The sequence below is a fragment of the Leptidea sinapis genome, chromosome 21, assembly GCF_905404315.1.
Source record: "Leptidea sinapis chromosome 21, ilLepSina1.1, whole genome shotgun sequence".
Lineage (NCBI taxonomy): Eukaryota > Metazoa > Arthropoda > Insecta > Lepidoptera > Pieridae > Leptidea > Leptidea sinapis.
Window position 1 is genome coordinate 2,085,654 of NC_066285.1, and position 22,581 is coordinate 2,108,234.

The following is a 22,581-nucleotide window of genomic DNA, read 5'->3' on the forward strand; positions in this document are numbered from 1 at the left end:
CCATCCCGTAAGCCCGTTTGCCACCTCAAAATTTAAAAAAAAACTGCGCAACCAAACGTTAGGAATGATTCAGAAAATAATACTGGCAGTACCGACCGCGACGGCCCCGATAAGAATGACAAGCTAAAACTGATATCGATTGAAATAGTTTTATAAAAATGGGGTTAATAGAGGGAATTGACGATGACAAAACGTATAGACAATACCTATCAGGTGGTGTTATCAGAGTGTGAATCAAAAAAAGCTTTTACCTCGTATACTAAACAACGGCAATGGAGAGGGCTATGCTCGGAGTTTCCCTGTGAAATCAAATGAGGAGGTCACCGACATAGCTAGGATGATTGCGAAATTGAAGTGGCAGTGAGCAGAGCACTTACCGGCGACAAAGTACTGGAAGACGCAGTGTTGGTAGGGCCCCTCAAGATGGGACCAAGACCAAGGATCTGGCCAAGATTACCGGAATTGTGTAGGTGAGGGCAGTGCAGGACGGATCGCCGTGGACATCTCTGGGGAAGCAATTGTCCAGCAGTGGACGTCTTTCAACTGAGATTACTAGGCTGTAAGATAATCTTACATACTACTTCTGCTTCTTGCAGTATTTATACAAACTCGACCTCATCAATTACAACTGGAATATCAAGTCAAAGACGAAATTTTAAAAGGTCACCAAAGACCATACCATCATTGCCTATTAAATTTTTTTAGTATTTTTTTTCTGTTGATTTTCTTTTAGAACTTTTTTAGCAGAATTATATGCATTTAGTTTTATTGCTTATTAAATTTTTTTATTGTTGTGTGCTATTTCAAAACACAATTTTTTGCAAAAATATTGAAAAAATACACGATTTCCGATATTTTTATTCGTAATGAGAGAAATTGTCCCATTCATATTCCATTACCTACCAATAATTGTGTCCATGCCAAAGAGAATTTAAACACTACGTTCACTCTACGCAATGCCAACAAAACAAGCCGTTCATAGAGTACGGATGCCCAATCACTGTAGCAGCTGTTCGATACACGTGGTTGGTTATGGTTCCAAATAGTAATAGCAAGCCGATCTTCTTTACCAACAGGTGACCGTTAAGTTCGTTTATATATTTGATATTGTACTTTTTGGAGCCGTTAAAAGTGGAGCACCGCATTGAAATAAATTATTTATCCAAACAAACAATATAGCGTTCGTCATGGCGCTCTTTGGGGGATGCCTTTGTCCAGCAGTGGACGTCTTCCGACTGAAAATGAAAAAACAAACAAAATGTTCATAGAAATAAAACAAATATAAATTAAGTTAATTTTTATTAGCTCTAATTTAAAGGCCACAATTATTTCGAGTCGTATTCGTCACATTTAAATCTTTTCACAATCAGTATATCACATAAAATAGTAGTTCCAAAACAAAACATTGAAAATGCAGTCGTAAAAATATTTAAATTAACTGTAGCGTTGCATATCTTATTTAATTGATCTTATAATATAATAATTATACGTATGCGTAATAATAAATAATAAAACACTCTTATTTTAATTGCTAATGGCACTAAATGTTACATTTTAGTCATATTTTTAGTATTTATCGAAATGATAATGAATATTAAAGGCAGTGATAACATTACTAGTAATAAATAATCATTGCAAATTAGCGTACCTTAAAAAGTATTCTGTGGTATCAACTAGAATACTATAATATCGATTAATTTCCGTCCATTTTGATATAATTCTCCGTTATAATAGTTATTGTTAAATTTTAAGGTTATATATTAATATCCCACACAGCTAAAACAGCACACACATCCTACACACACACATAAGTACAAAAGCGTACTATATAATATAAACGAGATTTAAACAGACCTCTATTAAGCATTTAATGTACAAAAATTATTGTTATACACAATGTATTATTATTACAAAACATTGCTGGAGAACAGAAATAATTTCAAACATTACACATCTTCCTATGTGAGAGAGATAGAAAGAGAAAACCAATAGATCAATGACCGATATTTTCCCTAGTTCGCGACTGCACTATACCAATAATAATAGACATGTATATAATATTAATCTTATTATAATAAACATCGAAAAACGTATATTGAAGGCACGATTTAAGGCTTTTATTAGCAACTACACTTTAATACCTCTACATGTATACAAATATATTTTCTCAATACTGATGACTAACGACCGTTTCCAATATTCAGTCTATCGCTTACTTGAGATAAAAACCGTAACTAACGTTGACTTTTCTGTCCCAATAAACTTATCGACAGTAACTCACCTTATCCGTACACGCTGCCTGTCAATGGGACGACGTACAGCTTACCAGCGATAGAAGTTTGTATGGAAATTGCAATTCACGCGTCCCAATATAAGGCGATAAGAATGACTTATCGGGTATATTGGGACAGCTTCAGATTATTGATAGCTAATAACTGACAGTAGAAGGTAGTAATTAGTAAATCTGTAATAAATTGGGAACGGCCGTTATTGAATTAACATATTTTAGTCATAAAACTATAACAATGTTTCCCATGACTCATGTTATATTATAGCTATATTGGTATCAACTCGAGTCGCGTACAATGCGGCAGGGGCTACGCCTTGATTGATTAATTGATGTTGTGAGTTGTTTTCAGTGTTAACATATCCAACTATTTATTTGCCAGCGTATGTTGGATTCTTGAAGGTCGACGTCGCTTGCTTGTAAATTGGATTTTCACCCTGCGAAAGAGAAATTGATAAAATTTTAACAAAAATAATACATAATACTAGGTAATTTTCAGCACTAAAAGTCTTCTCTATAAGAATAATATAATATTAAAATTGTAATTTCTTATAATTAATATTATTAATAATAATATTTATATATTTAAGTTGTAATGTTTTATCCATTTCATAACTTTATTATTATTTCACTACCATGTCACTAAAACTTTTCTTAAAAATAACGTTGCTGAAATGAAGGAACGGAGACACCTGGTACGGGAATTATTTGCCTAAAAGTTGACTCTGGCCACTGCGCTGGTGCTGTAAACCCATGTTTTTAAGAGAAATAAATTAGTATTTATTATTATATTATTGTGAATAAAAATAGAAAGTAGATAGAATAGAACATTCATTCACACTTCTGGCCTTTAAAGATGTTAACATGGGATAGACCTTTCCAATGGGTTAAAGGACACAGTAGCTCAAGAGCTAACGATGTCGCTGATAAGTTAGCCGGGAAAAGCTCGGAGATGACAGCAATTAGACCAGAAACATCTGCCTCTCTGGATGGCCTGCATCAGTCATTACGTAGCACACCAAGGAGTTACATGATAAGCACTGAACGTAATAAGACTGCGGGCCTACCATGAACTGTTATTGCGATTTAATGACGACCTAAAATGAACTGCTTCGCTATTTCAAACCACGACGTCATTTGAGCGATCCAATTTAGGTCAACGTCAAATCAAGTCGGAAATTGGATCGCAAACCTGTTTTAGTTGGTTCGTTTAGAAGAGAGACAGACCTATGCAACGACTGTACAGCGTCATCTCTTTCTCACACCGCGGATCATAGACAAATTTAAATCGTTCATTCTTCCATAAGCGATTTAAACGCCGTACAGTTATAGGCACTTCATGGTACGAATCTTAGCCATTCAGTTTAGGTACCTAAGCTGATCTGCATCAGAATTGAATCGCTAATTAAAAGTTGATGACTTCTGGACGTAAGAGGGTGGAAGACAGACGAAAGAAGCTCTACAACGTATAGACCACAAGCTTCTTATAAAATGGTGCTCACAAGTCCAAGGTTAAGTAAAATAACTCTTATTATAATATAGGTTAATTAATGGCCATTATAACAAATATCTATTTATTTTTATAACAAAATCTTTCCCTTGGTTTTAGTTTAATGACATTTAACAATTTTAAGCAAATTTTTATGAAGAAAATTAAATCTCTTTATATAAATACTTTTTATTTCCACCTAATGATAAATCCATCAAATGATGGTAATGCAAGCCTCACCGTGTCCCACTTGGCCATCATACGCTCCTTCTCGAAGCGCGCGAACTCTCGACGGTCATGGATAGTGGTGACCATCTTCCACAGCATCAGCAGCGCCAGACCCACTAGCACTATAGCAGCGATCACGCCCAGTACGATACCCAGAATGAACACCTGTCAATACAACAGTTTAAAACTCTCCCTACATAACTTCCACTGCCTAACTTAATCATTTTCTGTGTTATTAATAAAGGCGAAGTAAGTTATTCCAAATTTAAGACTTTTTGTCCTAAACAATTTGTTATGTTTTTTAAAGTGATAACCCTCACTTCTGGGATGGGCGTGGCTGAGAGTTGAACAAAGCATACAAGTTTTTATGACGAACGGTTAGCTCAGTTCGGAGAGCACTCGCACTGACCGCGAGGTGGTCGTGGGTTCGAGTCCCGCATCGTTCATAAAATTATGTTTTTTAATTTTTTGTCCTTATCTTACCTTAGCCACTTCAGAAAACATGAGAGTGAGAAGTAATTTTAAACTTGGAGTAACTTTTCATTGCGTTTATTAATAAGAAAGATAGTTTAAGCTTAAGTATCGAGGAAATAAGCACAAAACTACAAATTTAAAAAAATTGTCCGTCTGTCCGTCTGTTTTTTGTAGTCGTATACCCTAATCTCTTCAACTAATGGCCTGACTTTCATGAAACTTTTCCGAATGCCTTAGCGTATCAAGGAGTAACATTTAGGTATTGGATTAAAATCTGTGCACGGAGAGAAAAAAGTTATGTTATGTTTTTTCATGGTTTACATTAATAATAAATAAGATTAAAATTAGATACAATAAAATATTATCTTAAGGTAATAACCCTCGTGTTCCGTGCGAGCGCTCTTAAAACTGAGCCAACCATTCGAGAAACGTATCGTTGATCAATCTTGAATGCTTTGTTGGTTGCTTGAAGTCTCAGGTTGTGGCTTCTAATCTTTTCTATTTTGTTTTCAAATTTTATTTGTGTAATTAATCCCAGAAGTGAGGGTTATCACTTTAAAACATAAGAAATTGTTTAGATTTGCAAAAGCGACATCTCGAGTCATTTTCCTAATCTTTTCGGATGTCAATAGATTGATCGATAATTTGATACAGTCAAAAAAACTCTATCACTTTTATAAATTCTCTGATAAGTCACTTAAATTGTATCCGGTCATCACCCATCAATGTATAGATAATTGGTAATAGCCCACCTTCCTGGGACACTCGTGTTCCTTCTGCGCTCGGATGTAGAGGTTCCTGGTGTCGTTGTACGAGTACACGTACACATAGAGACAGTCTTCGTCGTCGTAGAAGCTGCACAGATGTTCGTTCAACGTCTCGTTCGCTGCAACAATTTAGATATAAAGGACTTCTGAAATATGCTTACATTCAAAATTAAATATGGCCTTTAATGGCGTACTATACAAGTGCACCGCTGTTTTGTGAAAGTGCTAGGTGTGGTGGCAGTATTTTTTTTCATTAATGTAAGGGACGAGACGACCAGGACGTTCATCTGATGGTAATTGATACGACCTACCCATTACAATGCAGTGCCGGTCAGAATTCTTAAAAAGCCTAAAATCTCTGAGCGGCACTACAATTGCACTCATCACTTGAGCTTACATAAGATGTTAAGTTTCATTTGCCCAGTAATTTCACTAGCTACGGCGCCCTTCAAGCCGAAACACAGTAATGTTTACACATTACTGCTTCACGGCAGAAATAGGCGCCGTTGTGGTACCCATAATCTAGCCGGCTTCCTGTACAAAGGAGCCTCCCACTGGTATAGCCGCGGATTAACACTCCTTGCTCCGTCCTGCGGACTAGTAACACCGGAGTCTTCTTAGAGCAGGAGACTTGTTAAAAGCTTGGAAGTTTCGGGACGCCCAGTATAATTGAAAAATGCCACTGAATATTAAAAATTTCTAATTAATAAAAACTATAATCTAAAAAAAATATGCAATAAAATATTTCAAAAACGAATAGAGTTTAGAATTAGTATAATAAATATACATTTCTTATTTTTTGAATGTAATCATAATAAAAGAATATAAAAAATATAAAAAATAGATTAGTGTGCAGCGCATTCAGACAAGTAACGAAGTGAATAATATAATGTAGTAAGCGCATACGCACGAGAAAGTCGGGAGTCCTCAGTAACAGGTTGATTGCAATCTATATATATAAAAATGAATTGCTGTTCGTTAGTCTCGCTAAAACTCGAGAACGGCTGGAGTGATTCGGCTAATTTTGGTCTTGAATTATTTGTGGAAGTCCAGAGAAGGTTAAAAAGGTGAATAAATATGAAAATGCTGTGAATAAAATAAAAACAACAATTTAGTTTTTCCTTTGATGTGTCCCCCGTCGTTCAGAAATCAAATTGAAAGAATAGTTTGAAATGAATAACTAATTAGAAATTTTATATCTTTCTTAGTTTCTCAGGAGGTAATAAATACACTTAGTTTTAGTTAACTATAGTTGGTAGATTAACTACAGTTGTTAACTATCTATTATTTTTTTTGTAGATTGATTAATCTTAAGTATTGCCACATATTAAATTTCGACACTATAGTATTTGACATTTGACAACAAACTATATGTAGATTTATAAATTTTAAGTTATTAAATTCATAAAGAAACAGTTTTTTATTTATTATGTACAGAACAACGTCTGTCGGGTCAGCTAGTTTTTAAATAAATTTAAAGAATTTCACCAGTGTTAAGTGCATGTCGCGCGCGTGGTTTGAATTCACACTGATAATCTTCACTAGGGCTGCCATCCCCAGATTTGTCCTAGTTTAGAAGGCGACCGGGGAGCGTCCGCGCGGACTTTAAAAAATTGTAAAGTCACACCCGCGCCTAAATGCCGCGCGCGGCGCGGTTTCCGCGAACAACCGAATCTCCAACACAACAATATAGTGGACAAAAGAAAGAAATATCTTATTGAAAACAGAAACAGTCTCGTCAGTGATTTAATAAAATCAATTTCATGGATAATATTGTATTGATTTTTATCAATTTCTAACTTAAAAAAATTAATGGCTCTCGGAACTACTGATAAATACCGAAAACCTGACAAGTAAAACAGGCAATATCCTGATTAAATAACTATAAACGATTTACAACACTATTTTTATCCCGCGGAATAACTAAAAAAGGGGACATGTGCGGGTTTTAAGATCCTAAATCCGGGGTATTCACACTTCTTGTCCTGGTTGCCAGGTTTCAGAGATGGCAGCCCTAATCTTCACCCTAATAGGTATGCCAATCGAAGTGTAACTTATGTGTTGTACCTTCGATCTTGCCCTCGACGATCTCGGGATAGAGTGCGCAGTCGCCGCAGTCCCTCCCCGGCTGGTCCGGGCTGTAGAGCGGCCCTCGCTTGTGCACCTCACACAGTACGCACTGCTTGAAGTCCTCGCAGCGACCGGGACACGTCTGTCGCGACAAATACCACGGCTACACTCAACATTAACTACAGGTACCAGGTGTTGCATCCAATATATGAATCAAAGTTAAAACCGTTTAAAATATTAAATATTTCATAAAACTTAATAAGGAACGAATTGTATAAAAATAAATTATATTGGATGCATCAACCTTTAGAGCTTGAATTTATTGTTTGTGTAAGGATGCTTCATGAACATGTGATTTCTTTTTTTTTTAATGAAAATAACGGACGAGATGAGCAGAACGTTCAGCTGATGGTAATTGATGCGCCCTGTCCATTACAATTCAGTGCCGCTCAGAATTCTTGAAAAACCCCAAAAGTTCTGAGCGGTACTACAACTGCGCTCGTCACCTTGAGACATAAGATGTTATTTCTCATTTGCCGAGTAATTTCACTAGCTATGGCGCCCTTCAAACCGAAACACATTAATGCTTACACATTACTGCTTCACGGCAGAATTTGGCGCCGTTTTGGTACCCATAATCTAGCCGGCATCCTGTGCAAAGGAGCCTCCTACTGGTAGTCAGTATGGAAGATTAACAAGAAACTTTAAGAAATTTAAATTATATTCATAGCCTAAGTTACAGCTGCTGGTGAGGTTATCGCTGAGTATCTAAGGATGAATTAAAATAAGTTAGAATAAATAAATAAATACCGGACAACTATCGCAGTATTTGCCCGTGTAGTGCCGATCATCGTCCACGTTGCACACGCACTGACCGCACACGCATTTACCGTTGCCGCTGCAAATCTTGCCGTTCTCTGTTTACGAAAAAACAATGGCGTGAAATTGTAACTAAAATAATGAAGATGAGATTAGACAAAAGAAAAATTATTAATATCTCTCAAATAATAAATAAGAAATCCACTGTTGAGAGATGGAGCCACAGCCTGGGAGTTCAACAAGACATAACAAGATTTACGATCCATGCGTCACTCGAACGGTAGGCTCAGTTGGTAAGAGCGCTCGGAAGGCACCCGAGAGGCACGAGTTCGAGTCCCGCATCGTCCATAAATTTTGCGATAAATTTAATTTGCATAATAAATAAGAAGAATGGGAAAAAAGTATACAAATGTAAAGTGTTTTAAGACATAATATATAGATAGATAACCAATATCTATATCCTCTCTCTCTCACATATTCTCTTTCCTTTATTGTACTATCTTTTGTTTGTGACAAACAGTAAAATAAATATTGAATTTGAAATGAGTCTGATTGAGTTCCGTAAAATAACAAAAAATAACTGAACGCATGTAGGTACTTTGCTCTGTGAAATGATTCTACCTTGTATCAAACCGGTTTAATTAACAAAACCCTTTTAAAGGCTTTTTTTAAGCAAATAAATACATTTAAGTAATATTGTGCAATTAAACTTATTATTTAAAAGCCTGAGGGTGGTTGCTCAATTCCCAATCTGTGGTATCATTAAGAAAGTCATTAAATGTTATAGTAACCTTTACCACACAAACTACTAACTATTACTACTACTAACTCGTCTTAGCCCAGTAGTAGGCATTATAAGTTGATGCCTGTTCCTGTTGTGATAGATTTGTTTGTTAGTGTTACCGGGTGATATACAAGCCGTCTGGTCCTTGAGGCACTGGCACGCAGGCCCGCTGTACTCCGGGCGACAGTTACACTTGCCGCACACACACTCGCCGTGCGACGGACCCGAGCACAGCAGTCCCTTGTTCATGTCGCACGTGAAGTTGTCGCACTCGCAGAACGGACCAGATATCACCTGCCAACCAAATATACACTGTGTTAAAACACCCCGTACGATAATTGACACGTTTACGAAGTAGAATGCAGAGACCCCACTTAAAAGCACATAACACCACATAAGATACATAACAGCTTTAAGGGTAAATGTATACACCTTTATAATAAAGTCCCAGTCACTGTTCGGGCATTTTCTATAAATAAATTTAAATGTTTTGTTAAAAAATGGCTCAGTCGTAAGTCCTACTACTCCACAGCTGAATATTAAAGTGATCCCACAGCCTGATGAAGCGATAGCAATGATTGTACAATATTGTATATTTTTATTGAAAAGAGCGCAAAAGAAAGAATGCTCGGAGAGTTTCTTGCGCCGTTTCTTCTCTCTCAGAGCATGACATTAAAAAGAAATCTAAAGGAATCAATTTTGAGAAAATAAATGCCTTTTATGCCTTAAGTAAAATAAAAAATCAAAACCCCTTAGATATTTAATCAGGTATGTTATTACTTTGTTTTTCACATTTTTAAATGTGATTATCTCATCAAAATCGATATTTATATACGATATAGTACTGGATTTAAAATCATGTATAATGGAGTTCATAACCAAACTCAAGCGACGGTTTCAACGAATTTGGTTTGTACACTTTACGAGTCCAGCGTCAAGGTAGTTTTAGTCTTCATCAGAACTATGCTGATGTCAATAGTGCGTTGTCATGTGGTGTTTCAGGCATATTTTTAGTCTTAACCTTATCTTCCACAACATTTCTTTTACTTCATATACTAAATATATTTGCTATATCACGATTTTTTCACTTTATCTTAAATGACGCCATTTTGGTATGATTAAATGATAACCGATTAATTTCATTAAAATAAGACCTTTGATTCCCGGGCGCGGTGATCAGATGTCTTTTGTTATGGAATAAGAGGTCAGAGCGCCGCCATCAGAGGAATCACAGGAGAGTTGCCGGCCTAGTAAATATGTGGACGCGATATTGAAGACATACAGGTCGTATTGACCTAGACATCTCACATAGAGAAGCTCATTCCACAGTTTTATAATAAGTGGGCGAAACCTTTGAGAAAGCAGTTGATATACGCTACTACTATCAATCCAGATAGTGAGGATGATAGAAGTTTGGTATAAAAAAGGCATATATTTAGTCAAAATTGATTCCTTAAGAATTGTTTTGCTCTTTGTGACATGTGGTCCGACGGTGCAGTGAGTGAATGAGCCACCTTGAGCGGGTCGTCCATCTTGTTGCACTCGCACACGCCGCACACGCACGTGCCGCGCGTGGAGCACAGCGGGCCCGAGCCGGCGCTGGTCGGGCGACAGCCTCGCTCCTGCTCCAGCGAGCCGCCGCCGTGCGCCGAACACTCGCACGCCTTGCCGAAGCGACCCGCCTCGCACACGCACACGCCGCACGCGCTGATGCCCTGCCCGTTGCACACCAGCGGGCTGTCGTTGTACGCCTGCCGATACACATATGTAAATTTTCAAATCTTTTGGCTCTCCATTTCATTAAAATTTCCCACACATTAACTTTGACTTTAACGGCCTTACAAATTAAATTGGCATCAGGTTATAACTAAGCATAAACCAAGAACATGTAAAATGTTTACAAATAGACCTTTGCTTCCGAATGGTTTGTTCGGTATAAGGTTTCCCGCGTTTATTTGCAAGGCAGCTTGTCATTCGGAAAACTTTAGAATTATCATTGTATTGACAGTGCTGTCAACGATATTGTAAACATTTTGCATTTTCTTTGTTTATCATCAGTTATAACTTTATACCAAGTTTATTTGTAAGGCCGTAAATGTCGAAGTTTTACATGTCTATTTATTCTATGGTGGCAGCACTTTGCACTATGTTTCTTCTTTTTCGTTCACTCTGGTTTTATGTAATAGAAAATTAACGAGGATTATTTGTAAAATAAAAAATATTTATCATTTTAGATTATTAAAATATAAATTGGAGCATTAGCTTTTAATGTTGTTTCTCTTTACAGGCTTGTAAATAATAATAATAATAGCCTTTAATAACAATCTTTACATAGTTTTCGATTTACATTTAGTTTGCAGTAGACATCGACACAGATTGTTTTGCTTTCGCATAGGCCTCCCCCAGGCTCTTCCACTGTTCTCGGTCATGACATGATCTGCTCCACGTCACCCCAGCGGCATCTTTTAAATCGTCGCTCCATCTACGACTCGGTCTCCCTCTCTGTCTTTTTCCTTCTCTAGGATACCATTCTGTTACTATTTTGGCCCATTTTTCTTGTTTGCCTCGTATTAGGTGTCCTGCCCATTGCCATTTGAGTTTACTAATAGTTTGTGATACGTCTGCAATGTTTGTCCTTTTTCTTATTTCTTTTAAGTTTATTCTATCGCTTTTCTTAATCCTTAGTATACTTCTTTCTATGTTATGTTAACATGTTGTTAGTTTGTTGAGATTATCGTTGGTTAGTGCCCATGTTTGACATCCATACGTCATGGCTGGGAGTATGCAGGTGTTGTAAACAATACTTTTGAGTTTTAGTGGCATTGACGGGTTTTTCATAATCTCCTTTAGGGACCAGTAACGTTTCCATGCTATATTTATTCTGTTATGTATTTCCTTTGAGGTAGTATTCGTAGGGGAGATTATCTGGCCGAGGTAAGTATATTCGTCGACGTAGTCTATTGTTACGCTGTTTACTTCAATCGGTGATCTTAAACTATTCGTCATCAGCTTGGTCTTCTTTGTATTCATCTGCAGGCCCACCTTTTCGCTTTCTGATTCTAGTTCTTTGAGCATGACCTGCAGTTTACTTGGCTTGTCTGTAATTATTATCAGATCATCGGCAAATCGGAGGTGGTTCAGCATCATCCCGTTTATTCGTATCCCATACTTTGTCCAATTTAATTTGCGAAATATATGTTCTAATGTAGCCGAAAATAGTTTGGGGGAAAGAGGATCTCCTTGTCTTACACCTTTTTTAATTTGGAATTGATCTCCCGCCCTTTCGGTTTTTATTTTCGCTGTCATGTTTTTATAGACATTTGCAATAATTCTTATGTATTTCTTTGGTACTCCTTGGTCAGCTAATGCTTTCCATATCGGTCCATGTTTGACAGAGTCAAATGCTTTGTTATACTCAACGAACGCTAGATAATAGGGTAGACCATATTCTTTGTATTTTTCTGTGACCTGTTTTATTGTATGTATGTGATCTATAGTAGAAAACCCGCTTCTAAAACCAGCTTATTCCTTCGGTTGGTTTTCCTCTAACAAGTTCGTGATTCTATCCAGTAATATCTTCGAAAATATCTTGTAAAGGTTTGACATGAGGCTAATGGGTCTATAATTGCCAATATCGTCTTTTTTACCTTTTTTGTGAATTAAAGTTATGGTTGATGTTGCCCATTGGAAGGGTATTTGTTCCTTCTTTAGAATCTCGTTAAACAGATTCACTAAGTTATCCAATACAGCGTTCTTTAACCCTTTAAGCAGTTCATTTGAAATTTCATCTTCTCCAGGTGATTTTTGTTTTTTTTGTGTGTCAATCGCTTTTACAACTTCGTTCCTCATTATTAATGGAATCGCTTCTTCTTGTTCTGTATAAAAAAGGTGTTTTATTGAATATATCGTGTCATCCTTGTACAAGTTCTGGAAGAAGAATGTTGCTATATCTAATATATCCTGTTGTTTGGTTTTATTCTTTTTATTCTTGTGTTTGCTCATTTCTGGTATCCAATTTGTATATTCTTGCAGTTCTCTTTGTGCTTTTTTAACTCCTCCGGTAGTTTCTATGTGGTATTTAATGGTTTCTATTCTTATCTTTTCTTTATGTTTTCGAATTGATGTGTTTATTTGTTTGCTTATAATTGCTATCTCTTGTCTATTTATTGGTTTTTGCTGTCTCATATTTCGTCGTGTTTGGATTAAGTCATGGGCTTCTTTTCCAATTTTATCCTTTATCAGGTTATTTGAGCTGAGTGTTTTTTCTGCTTTTTTAATTCGTTAACTAAAACATCATACTGTTCTTGTACGTTCTGTATTGCGTTTGTTTTTTCTTTTAGTGTTGTTTTAACATATTCCAACATGTTATCTGGTACAGGTATATGTGGTCGCTGTCCGCCAGATTTAAAGTGTTTTCTTGAGTGTTTATTATTGCAGGTCCTGATTTCGGCGCGCACCATTCGATGATCAGTGTTGAAGTTTAGCTGTTTTATAGTATTAACATTCAAAAATATATTTGGATTGTTAGTAAGTATAAAATCTATTTCGTTTTTGAAAACTCCGTTTGGTGAAATCCATGTCCACTTATGTTGAAGTTTCCTATTGTAAAAACTATTCATTATCCGTAAGTTATATTCTTGAGCAAATTCAATTAGTTTCTCTCCATTTGAATTTCGTTTTTCGGATGTAAATAAGCCTAAGCATTTGTTTTCATTGCTGTTGCGTTTACCAATTAGACTATTTAGGTCTCCCATTACTATCACTGTTTTGTGTAAATTCTCCATAGTTCGTTTTAGACTATTATAAAAATCGTCTATTGTCTCTTCTTTTGCATTTTCTGTTGGAGCATAAACTTGCACTATAGAAATAGGTTGCTTATTACTAAACAGGTGAATGTTGAGTATTGCTATTCTGTCTGAGATTCCAATGAATTCCTGGATGTTGTTTTTCAGGTATTTTTTTTATCAATAACCCAATTCCATCAAGACCTGGGGTTTTATTTTTGTAATAGAATATATATTTATTGTATTCTTCGATTTGCTCGTCAGATCTTCGTATTTCGCTCAGGCCGATTATATCCCATTTAATGTTCTTTAATGCATGTTCTAGTTCGTATAATCTTTCTTGTGTTTTTAGTGTTCTTGTATTTAGAGTTCCTATGTATATACTTGTGTTCCTTTCTTTATTCATTTTATTTTTTTCGTTTCTGGTTTTTGTGAGCAAAACAGGGGGGTATGGTCTCTATCCCCACGGTGACCAGCCGGATTGGGGAGTATTGTGTAAATATTTTGTTGCTTGTTTTTAATTTGATTCTTTCTTCTGTTGCCGGTGTCTGCTGTTTCCTATGCCATTTTTTGGGTTGTTGTTTTGTCACTTAAAGAGTGGGATCTGGATCTCATATATGTAAATGGATCGGTTTTGTGCAGTTTCGTTGGTGCTAATAAAGTTTTCTAACCATCTTGTTGCGAAAGTGCCTGTGGTGATATCGAGCTGTCTCGTTTCCTTTTCTCTATTTCTTTGGGTTTTATAATAATCTTATTGTTTTTTATAAATGCTATATTTACTTTTTCTCTTTCTTGTTTCAGTTCTTGTTGGAGTTCTATGCGCTTTTGTAAAGTTTCTTTAGAGAAATCCTCTGTAATGTAGGTGTTTCCAGGCATTTTCTTTTTGTCTTTAAGTATTTCAATTTTTTTATTATAGCTTGTAAAGGAAATAAGTATTGGTCTTATTTTTCCTGATTTAAGTTGTCCAATTCTTTGTATTTTGTTGATTTCGAATTCTTCAATTTTTACACCCAGTTTCCGAATTGTTTGCATGATTGTTTTTTTAAGTTCCGTATAGTTTTTTTCCGTTTCGTTGAGACCATGAATTATTATATTATTCTTCCTGTTAATATTTTCTAGCATATTTATTTTTTTATTTAAGGTATCAATTTCTAATTTAAGGTTTTTATTTTCTTCTGCTATTGGTTTTATTATTCCGTCTATTTTTTCCATAATTCGCTCTGTTATAGCATTAGTTATTACAGAAGTTTGTTTTTCCATTTCCTGTTTCACCATTTTAAATAACAGTGACATTTCTTCAGACATTTTTCTTGTCATTTTTTAATGTAACACAGAGTTACGGAACGTCGCTTGACTTCTATCAAAATGTTTTTGTCAGTTGGCAACTCAACTGCACAGTACCGTGTCTGATTTTTATAGTCTGTCCCTTATGATGTTTATTTTAATGTCGATTAGTGTCAATTTGACGGATGTCACCTGTTAAGATGTTATTTTAAATGGATATTGACATTGACTCCTAATGCAATTAAAATAATATTATGAAGATAAATATTCCAAGTTGTACCTTTGTTGTAAATTTGTTGATCCAATTTGTTTTTTGGCTATTTTCTTTCGGTATTTCCTTCTATAATTATTCTGATATCTTTGTGATGTTGATATTCTATCCTTGTCTTTTCCAAGTGTTACTTTTCAGCTGTGTAAAACACTGTGCTTGAGAAATGAAATCTGCTTCATATCACTGTTACTATTAATGGATTGAAGTGTAATCTATTTTCCCAGAACTCACAGAATCAAAATTTATATCGCAGTTTATATTTGTAACGGTAAGTATATTTTTAAACTCGATAAAAGAAGGAGCTACTCAACAATTATGTTTACGATTTGACAGCCGATGACAGAAGTTTGTAAAGACAGTTTGTAAATAATTGTAACTTATGTTTGAAAGAGTTTTATAACAAAATGAATTTCTCTTCACAGAGCAACAATTAAATAGTTTTTGTTTCACTAAACAACATATTACACATATTTTATTTATTATAAAGGGCCCATCCATAAGATACTCCGCCTGGTATTCTAGTCTCGAGACAACTGGGTCACGTGATTGGCCTAAAGATACGTCATCAGTTGCGATAACCGTTCTCAAACTATTTTCCTGTGAAAAGACAGACAGTAGCGATGAAATGACAAGCTCAGTATGACATATATTATATGGTAGTCTTATTTTATGAAAGTTAATTTAGTTGTATGAAATACATTAATATTTATTAAACTTTAAACACGAATTCCTTTAAATGTGATGTTTCTACTACCTACACTATTCTACATTCTTCTGAAAAAAAACTTACATGATGTCCAGGATGCTCGCAGGGGCAGTCACAGAGCATCTCCAACTCTATGGTCAGACTCTCAGAAACACCAACTGGATATATAGTGAATGTCTGCTTCCACTTGCTGGGATCCTTCGGGCATTCCTTCAGCGTTACCTCTGCTGTGAATTCGACCACGTCTCCGACCTATAGGATCGCGATTGCATTTTTTAGTTATAAAACTCCAGAGATTTTAAAGAATTCTTAATGTAATATGTATCAAAATGCGTGGGGTAAAGTTCCGTTTAATTATAACACAGATTTGATATTACCCAACATCTGTTAGGACCATTCTTTGAGTTAATTTTTCTATTAGAGTTAGAAAATTAATTCTCATAAAGCAAATAACTACCAGGAATGTTATAATTAATTAGATGGGGAAACATTTTTGATCGCATTTTATAACAAACGTCAGGAAAATATTTCTTCAAATTTATTTATATTAAATTACAGAATATGTATGCTATTTTGTTTGATGACTTTAGCCAGTCATTATTGGTAGATATGCCATCTTGTAAGTTCAGTAGCTACAAGATGAACATGGATCCTTTGCTGTACAAAATTTGGGTTAAAAAACGCAACAAATATTTCTGGCTGTGTCTTTCAATGTTAACCTAACACTGTTTAAAGAATTTTAAAGAATCCGATGGAAATCTGAAGGAGAAAAGTCAGGGCAAAATAATATGTGAACAGAAGTTTATAATTGAATACCTTGAGACCATCGCATTTGTTGGTTTGAACAACATGATCCTTGCTGCCCAGACACGACGAGTAGTACAATATCTGCACCGCATCACTTGATGTGTCTTTCATTTCAACTGTTGATGTTATTTTCTGAAAAATGTACACAATTATAGCCATTCTGTATGTTGCTAAGTTTGCACTCTTATCAACCGCATTTACATTTAAGTATTTACCGATAACTAATGGTTACGCTAAGATTTCATGTGAATTAACTCTTATTTTGGTAAAATAAAAGTGGCAGGTCACGATTCTTATGTATGAAAAGGTTATTAATTAGTCCATTCACAATAATAACCATCAAGTGAACGTGTTGCTTATATTGTCACTTATCTCAACAAAAAAAAATTAAATGGCGCTGAACGGTCGAATAAAAAATTGTGGTATACTTATCAAAAAATTCAAAAATGAGGGTAGAATTACCCTACTTTATAACAAATTTTAATTATTTTATGAATGAGCAAACTAGCATGAGACTGAGGCTATGGGAAGTTGTGAGGCAACCGCCCAGATATCCTTGACACCAGATAAATTGCCAGCCTTAGTTGGGGGTATCCTTTAATCTTTTAGGTCCCTAAGACGTATCAGTTCGGGAAAACTGCCGATAATTGCCGGCAGGAAAGGCAGGTATTCCTACACTATAATAAAAATATTGCCAAGTTCTAGTATTAGTAGATATATGGGTCTGTTATAGCTCACATTGTACTGCTCCCTGACGAGGTCCACCACGTTGTCAGAGTCGTCGCTCAAGGTGCCGCTGCTGGAACCCTCGATGTGCTTGCTGAGCTGCTCGTACACACTGATCTGCTCCGCCGTCACCGCGAATATCACGTTGATGGCGTGCTCTTTCACCTTAACACACACCATTCATCATCATCAGCGACATCTCAAATCAATTTCCTAATATGCAATTATTGGGGTTGAGAAGATTATCAACTGTAAAGTAGATCCTGTAGATGGAGCCATAACCCGAGACTTCAAGATTTACGAACCATACGTCACTCGAACGGTTGGCTAAGTTGGAAGAGCGCTCGGACGGAACCCGAGGTCCCGCATCGTTCATAAATTTTGGTTACAAATTTTATTTTATTACTCCCAGAAGTCAGGGTTATCACTATAAAAAATACCAAATTGCCACCATTCATGTGTTTTACCACTGCATTTATTTAACATGCAATAAATAATAAAACAAGACGTCGGAACAATATATAGGCTACATATTGTCACGTTAGATAGCAGGCATAGTATTTTTGCTGCTTTATAGCGTTCACGCAGACAACGTCGCGGGCAACAGCTAGTATTATATATTATTATTTTAAGTAGTGCCATTATCCGGTGGACATTTCAAATGATTTTCTTCAGAGGATGTAGAGGGGTGAGCTTCATTTCGGGTTTTGATAGCATCAGTTTGAATTGCGAATTGCGTATTAACCATTCAGGGGATATTTTTTTTCTATAGAATAGGAGGACAAACGAGGGTACGGGTCACCTGGTGTTAAGTGATCACCGCCGCCCACATTCTCTTGCAACACCAGAGGAATGGACCTCCACCACAGGAGCGTTGTCGGCCTTTAAGGAAGATGTACGCGCTTTTTTGTAGGTACCCATGTCGTATTTTTATATTTATATTTCTTGTTGGCGTTTGTTATTTAAGAAAATTTAGGCGTTACTTTGCGGAAATCCATAATTATCCAAATATTTTGAGTTTTCCTTAGTGTTAATTCCGCCAATACTTGTCTTAAAACAATCAAAGACACGTGTTTCGACTCTACACGAGGCATCTTCAGGACATGTTGACACGACGAGACTCAGTCTTGTGCCAGAGTTTGGCGAACATTTGGTTTGTTATTTCCACTAGTGATTTGAGCGCAGGTATTTTGATAGGTCAATTTCTGTTCGCAATGTACCTGCGAGGTGATAACCTTACGCAGGCTCTCGCGCTTCGATTCGATTCGCTCTAGGTATTTTAGACGTTCTAAACATTCCCCAAAATAGCCGGATGCTCTTCTGTGCAGTTGCAAGAGCGAGCTGGTTCATCGTATTTTTCTCAGAGCATTCCCAAGTCGGATGGTATAGGGCGCATTTAACGCACCATGGTGGTCCGTTACAATGGCTGGAGGCGTGAATGAAACCCTGGCAAGCCGGATTTAGGGTTATCCTAATCCCAGTCCCAAATATTAGTATTGCTGAGTGTCCTTTTCGTAACATCATATTTTTATTTTGTTAATGTTACATGTCATGAATAATAACTTACTTTACTTTTAATGTGAATTCTATGAAATATAATAATGAAAAAAAGTGATAATAATTTATGTATTGAGTAACGGATACTTGAGTGATATCAAGAATAGCTACTTTTTACCTAGTTTATATGTTATATGTCAGCCTGTGGGTGTGTCAGCTACTTACAATTTATCTCTTTGTCTGAAAGAGGTCTATATAAGTGTCTACTAGTGTGTGTGCTGTGAGCTTGTGTGATAACAGAACGGGTTACAGATTATTTTATATAAATATCGTATGAATGGACATTATTAGCTTCAAGTGTATTGTACCTTGAGATTAATCTGTGAGATGCTGGGGTAGTCTTGCAGGGTGGAGTGAGTGTACGAGTTGTCTTGCATGTGACATTCGCCGTCGTTCGGTTGCACTATACCGCCCAACTGTGAACAACACTTCTGATTACAACGACGCTGTTGAAACAAGGAATAACATGGGATAAAATGGAAAAACCACACCCTCTGGCTGTACCTAAAGCAAACACCAACTACACACAAAGCTGTTCTACAACCTCTGGCTCGCAACTTAGATATGTTTTACTTGTTCAAAGTATAGCTAAAAAAAATACATCTACTACAATTACTATCCACACACACACACATACAGCATACATCCTCAAACACATAACACACACTCTTACATACATACACACACACCCACACTTGTAACCTTATTTTGTTTAGTTTATATTCTAAGTAGCTTAGTGAAGTAATTGTAAATTTGTTACCTTATTCTGGTTTGTTCAAACGTAACTGTTTCACTCTTTTGTTTAATACCTATATACTGTAACCAGTTTTGACTTTTTTTTCTACTTTATATTGTAATAATGAAAATAAATTAATAAATAATGTGCTAGTCAACGACGTGTTAGACATGGTTATATGTTAAATAATAGGTACATATTATCTACATATATAAAAATCAATTGCTGTTCGTTAGTCTCGCTAAAACTCGAGAACGGCTGAACCGATTTGGCTAATTTTGCTCTTGAATTATTTGTGGAAGTCCAGAGAAGGTTTAAAAGATGAATAAATAGGAAAATGCTGCTAAATTAAATAAAAACAACAAATTTGTTTTTCCTTTGATGTGTCCATACATAATTTCTATGAGAGAATTTATTGACGCACGGTTTGTCAGTTCTGGTGTAAAACAATTTCATAACGACAGCAGGGTGCATATTTTACGAAGTAATTTTTGATGTTATGATATATTATTGACAAATTCATATAAAAACATTATTTTATTTATAATATACAGAACAACGTCTGTCGGGTCAGCTAGTTTTATAATATAAAATGACGCCATCTTGTTCACGAAGCATCCTTACACAAACATTGAATTGAAGCTCTAAAGGTTGATGCATCCAATATATTATGATAATTCATATTTATACAGTTTATTCTTTATTACTTTTTATGAAATATTTGATATTTAAAACTATTATAACTTTGAACACTATTGAAATATCCGATGCAGCACCATACAAAGTAATTTGTTTTGTATATTACAACCATTGTAAAATACTCTAATAATTTAAAAGAGTAAAAGAGTGGCCATTAAGTTTCTTATATGTTCTTCTCACGAGCTCTACTTTCTCCGAAAATATGATAGATTCAGTAATTTAATTGAAACATTTATAGTGACGATTCAAAAGCGCTCAGTTTAAGCCTAATTGAATAAAGTTTATTTGCTTTATAGTAAAAGAGAAGAAGCCAATAGTTCTACATACCTTGCCGTCCCCAGCGTAATGGAAGCCGGCGTCGGTGGAGAACACGAGCAGCTTCCTGGCGTGTTCGCGCCACCCGATCTCGTCCTTGCACACGACTGCCTGCATGATCGCGTCGAAGCCTCCCTCGGGCGCGTCCAGGTTACCCGACACGTCTGCGCGGGCTACTGCTTTCTGCACACAACATAACCTGATATTATTTTTTATGGACAAACTTTGTCCCCCAAACGAACGTACGGGTCACCTGGTGTTAAATGATCACCGCCGCCCGCATTCAACACCAGAGGAATCACAAGAGCGTTGCCGGCCTTTAAGGAAGGTGTACGCGCTTTTTTTGAAGGTACCCATGTTGTATCATCACCGCACAAGGAAGTTCATTCCACAGCTTTGTAGTACACAGTAGGAAGAAAGCTCCTTGAAAACCGCACTGCGGAGGACCGCCACACATCCAGATGATGAAAATACAGAGCCATTTTTTAATAAAACATTTAAATTTATTTATAGATAATGCCTGAACAGTGGCTGGGACTTTATTATAAAAGTGTACAAGCAATCCCTTATTTCTAGTCTTATAATAATGAAAATCACTATTAAGAGCAAAAATGTGACGTATTTTGTGAAAGTATATTAAATTTTCATAAATGTACTGACAACGAACAGTCATAATATTTAATAATAATAATACTTTATTTCATCTTTTCTTACACTCACTGCAAGTAACTTAATTTACTAAATGTACAATATTTATTGTATAATACTAATTATTAACATCATTTTATTGTTAATTGTAATAATAATAACATTGGTTTTGCAGTGATATTAAAAGAGGTGGACCTCTGACCCGGAAACTAGTTAAAACTGTGTCTTCGGGGTCAGTGATTCCTCGACAAATGACAATACCAGTGGGAGGCTCCTTTGCACAGGAAGCCGGCTAGATTATGGGTACCACAACGGCGCCTATTTCTGCCGTGAAGCATTAATGTGTAAGCATTACAGTGTTTCGGTCTGAAGGGCGCCGTAGCTAGTGAAATTACTGGGCAAATGAGGCTTAACATCTTATGTCTCAAGGTGACGAGCGCAATTGTAGTGCCGCTCAGAATTTTTGAGAATCCTGAGCTTCACTGCATTGTAATGGGCATGGCGTATCAATTACCATCAGCTGAACGTCCTGCTCGTCTCGTCCCTTATTATAATAAAAAATAAAAAATACCAATGAAATAATTAATAATAAATAGAAATCAAATGTGTATGTATGTGTGTGTGTGTGTATGTCTTTAAATTATTCTTTGAGAGGCGAGATACAGTGTCTATTGTATGTAAGTACTTACATCAAAGAAGTCCGTATCGTTGCTGAGTGACATTTGGTTCTTGTAACCGTAGGGCGCCGCGCAGCCGTCGCACGGTGATATCAAGCTAAAAATTAATATGAACCAATAAAGCATTACATTATTGAAGTGAAAACTTCTTTACATCTTTCTTCTTCTTTTGATCACTCGTAACTCTCTTATGTAACCCTCGTTCGGGGTAGGTACCGTTGGCCAGAGACGAGCGCCATTAGTAAAAACATAATTTACCATAGTAACTTTTAAGACACAGTGTATCATTGTAAGTATTTATTATAAACGTTATTACTTTAATAAATCTATATAAACTAACTACCTTAGTCTAGTCAACAATTGCCTTTTTGGTCAACTTTTTTCAGCAGTCTCCGAAAATTATATATTGAGGTTTCATTCGATTCGGAATGGCTAGGTGCCATTGATGATGAT

At 36.0% G+C, this 22,581-nt stretch overlaps 1 protein-coding gene across 4 annotated transcripts in view; it reads right to left on the reverse strand.

Annotated features, from left to right (window-relative positions):
* Positions 1–1,284: 1,284 nt before the first annotated feature.
* LOC126970595 (integrin beta-PS) overlaps positions 1,285–22,581 on the reverse strand; it is a 45,045-nt gene continuing 23,748 nt past the window's right edge. For all 4 annotated transcript variants that reach the window (XM_050816594.1, XM_050816593.1, XM_050816595.1 and 1 more), the window contains exons 5-17: positions 22,141–22,225; positions 20,816–20,986; positions 19,362–19,469; positions 17,509–17,661; positions 16,780–16,902; positions 16,048–16,215; positions 10,433–10,669; positions 9,038–9,212; positions 8,126–8,232; positions 7,313–7,457; positions 5,231–5,364; positions 4,017–4,169; positions 1,285–2,724 (exon numbers count right to left, since the gene is read on the reverse strand). In XM_050816594.1, coding sequence (XP_050672551.1) covers positions 2,659–2,724; positions 4,017–4,169; positions 5,231–5,364; positions 7,313–7,457; positions 8,126–8,232; positions 9,038–9,212; positions 10,433–10,669; positions 16,048–16,215; positions 16,780–16,902; positions 17,509–17,661; positions 19,362–19,469; positions 20,816–20,986; positions 22,141–22,225 — 1,825 coding nt within the window. In that variant the 3' untranslated portion in view covers positions 1,285–2,658. The remainder of the gene's footprint in view (positions 2,725–4,016; positions 4,170–5,230; positions 5,365–7,312; positions 7,458–8,125; positions 8,233–9,037; positions 9,213–10,432; positions 10,670–16,047; positions 16,216–16,779; positions 16,903–17,508; positions 17,662–19,361; positions 19,470–20,815; positions 20,987–22,140; positions 22,226–22,581) is intronic.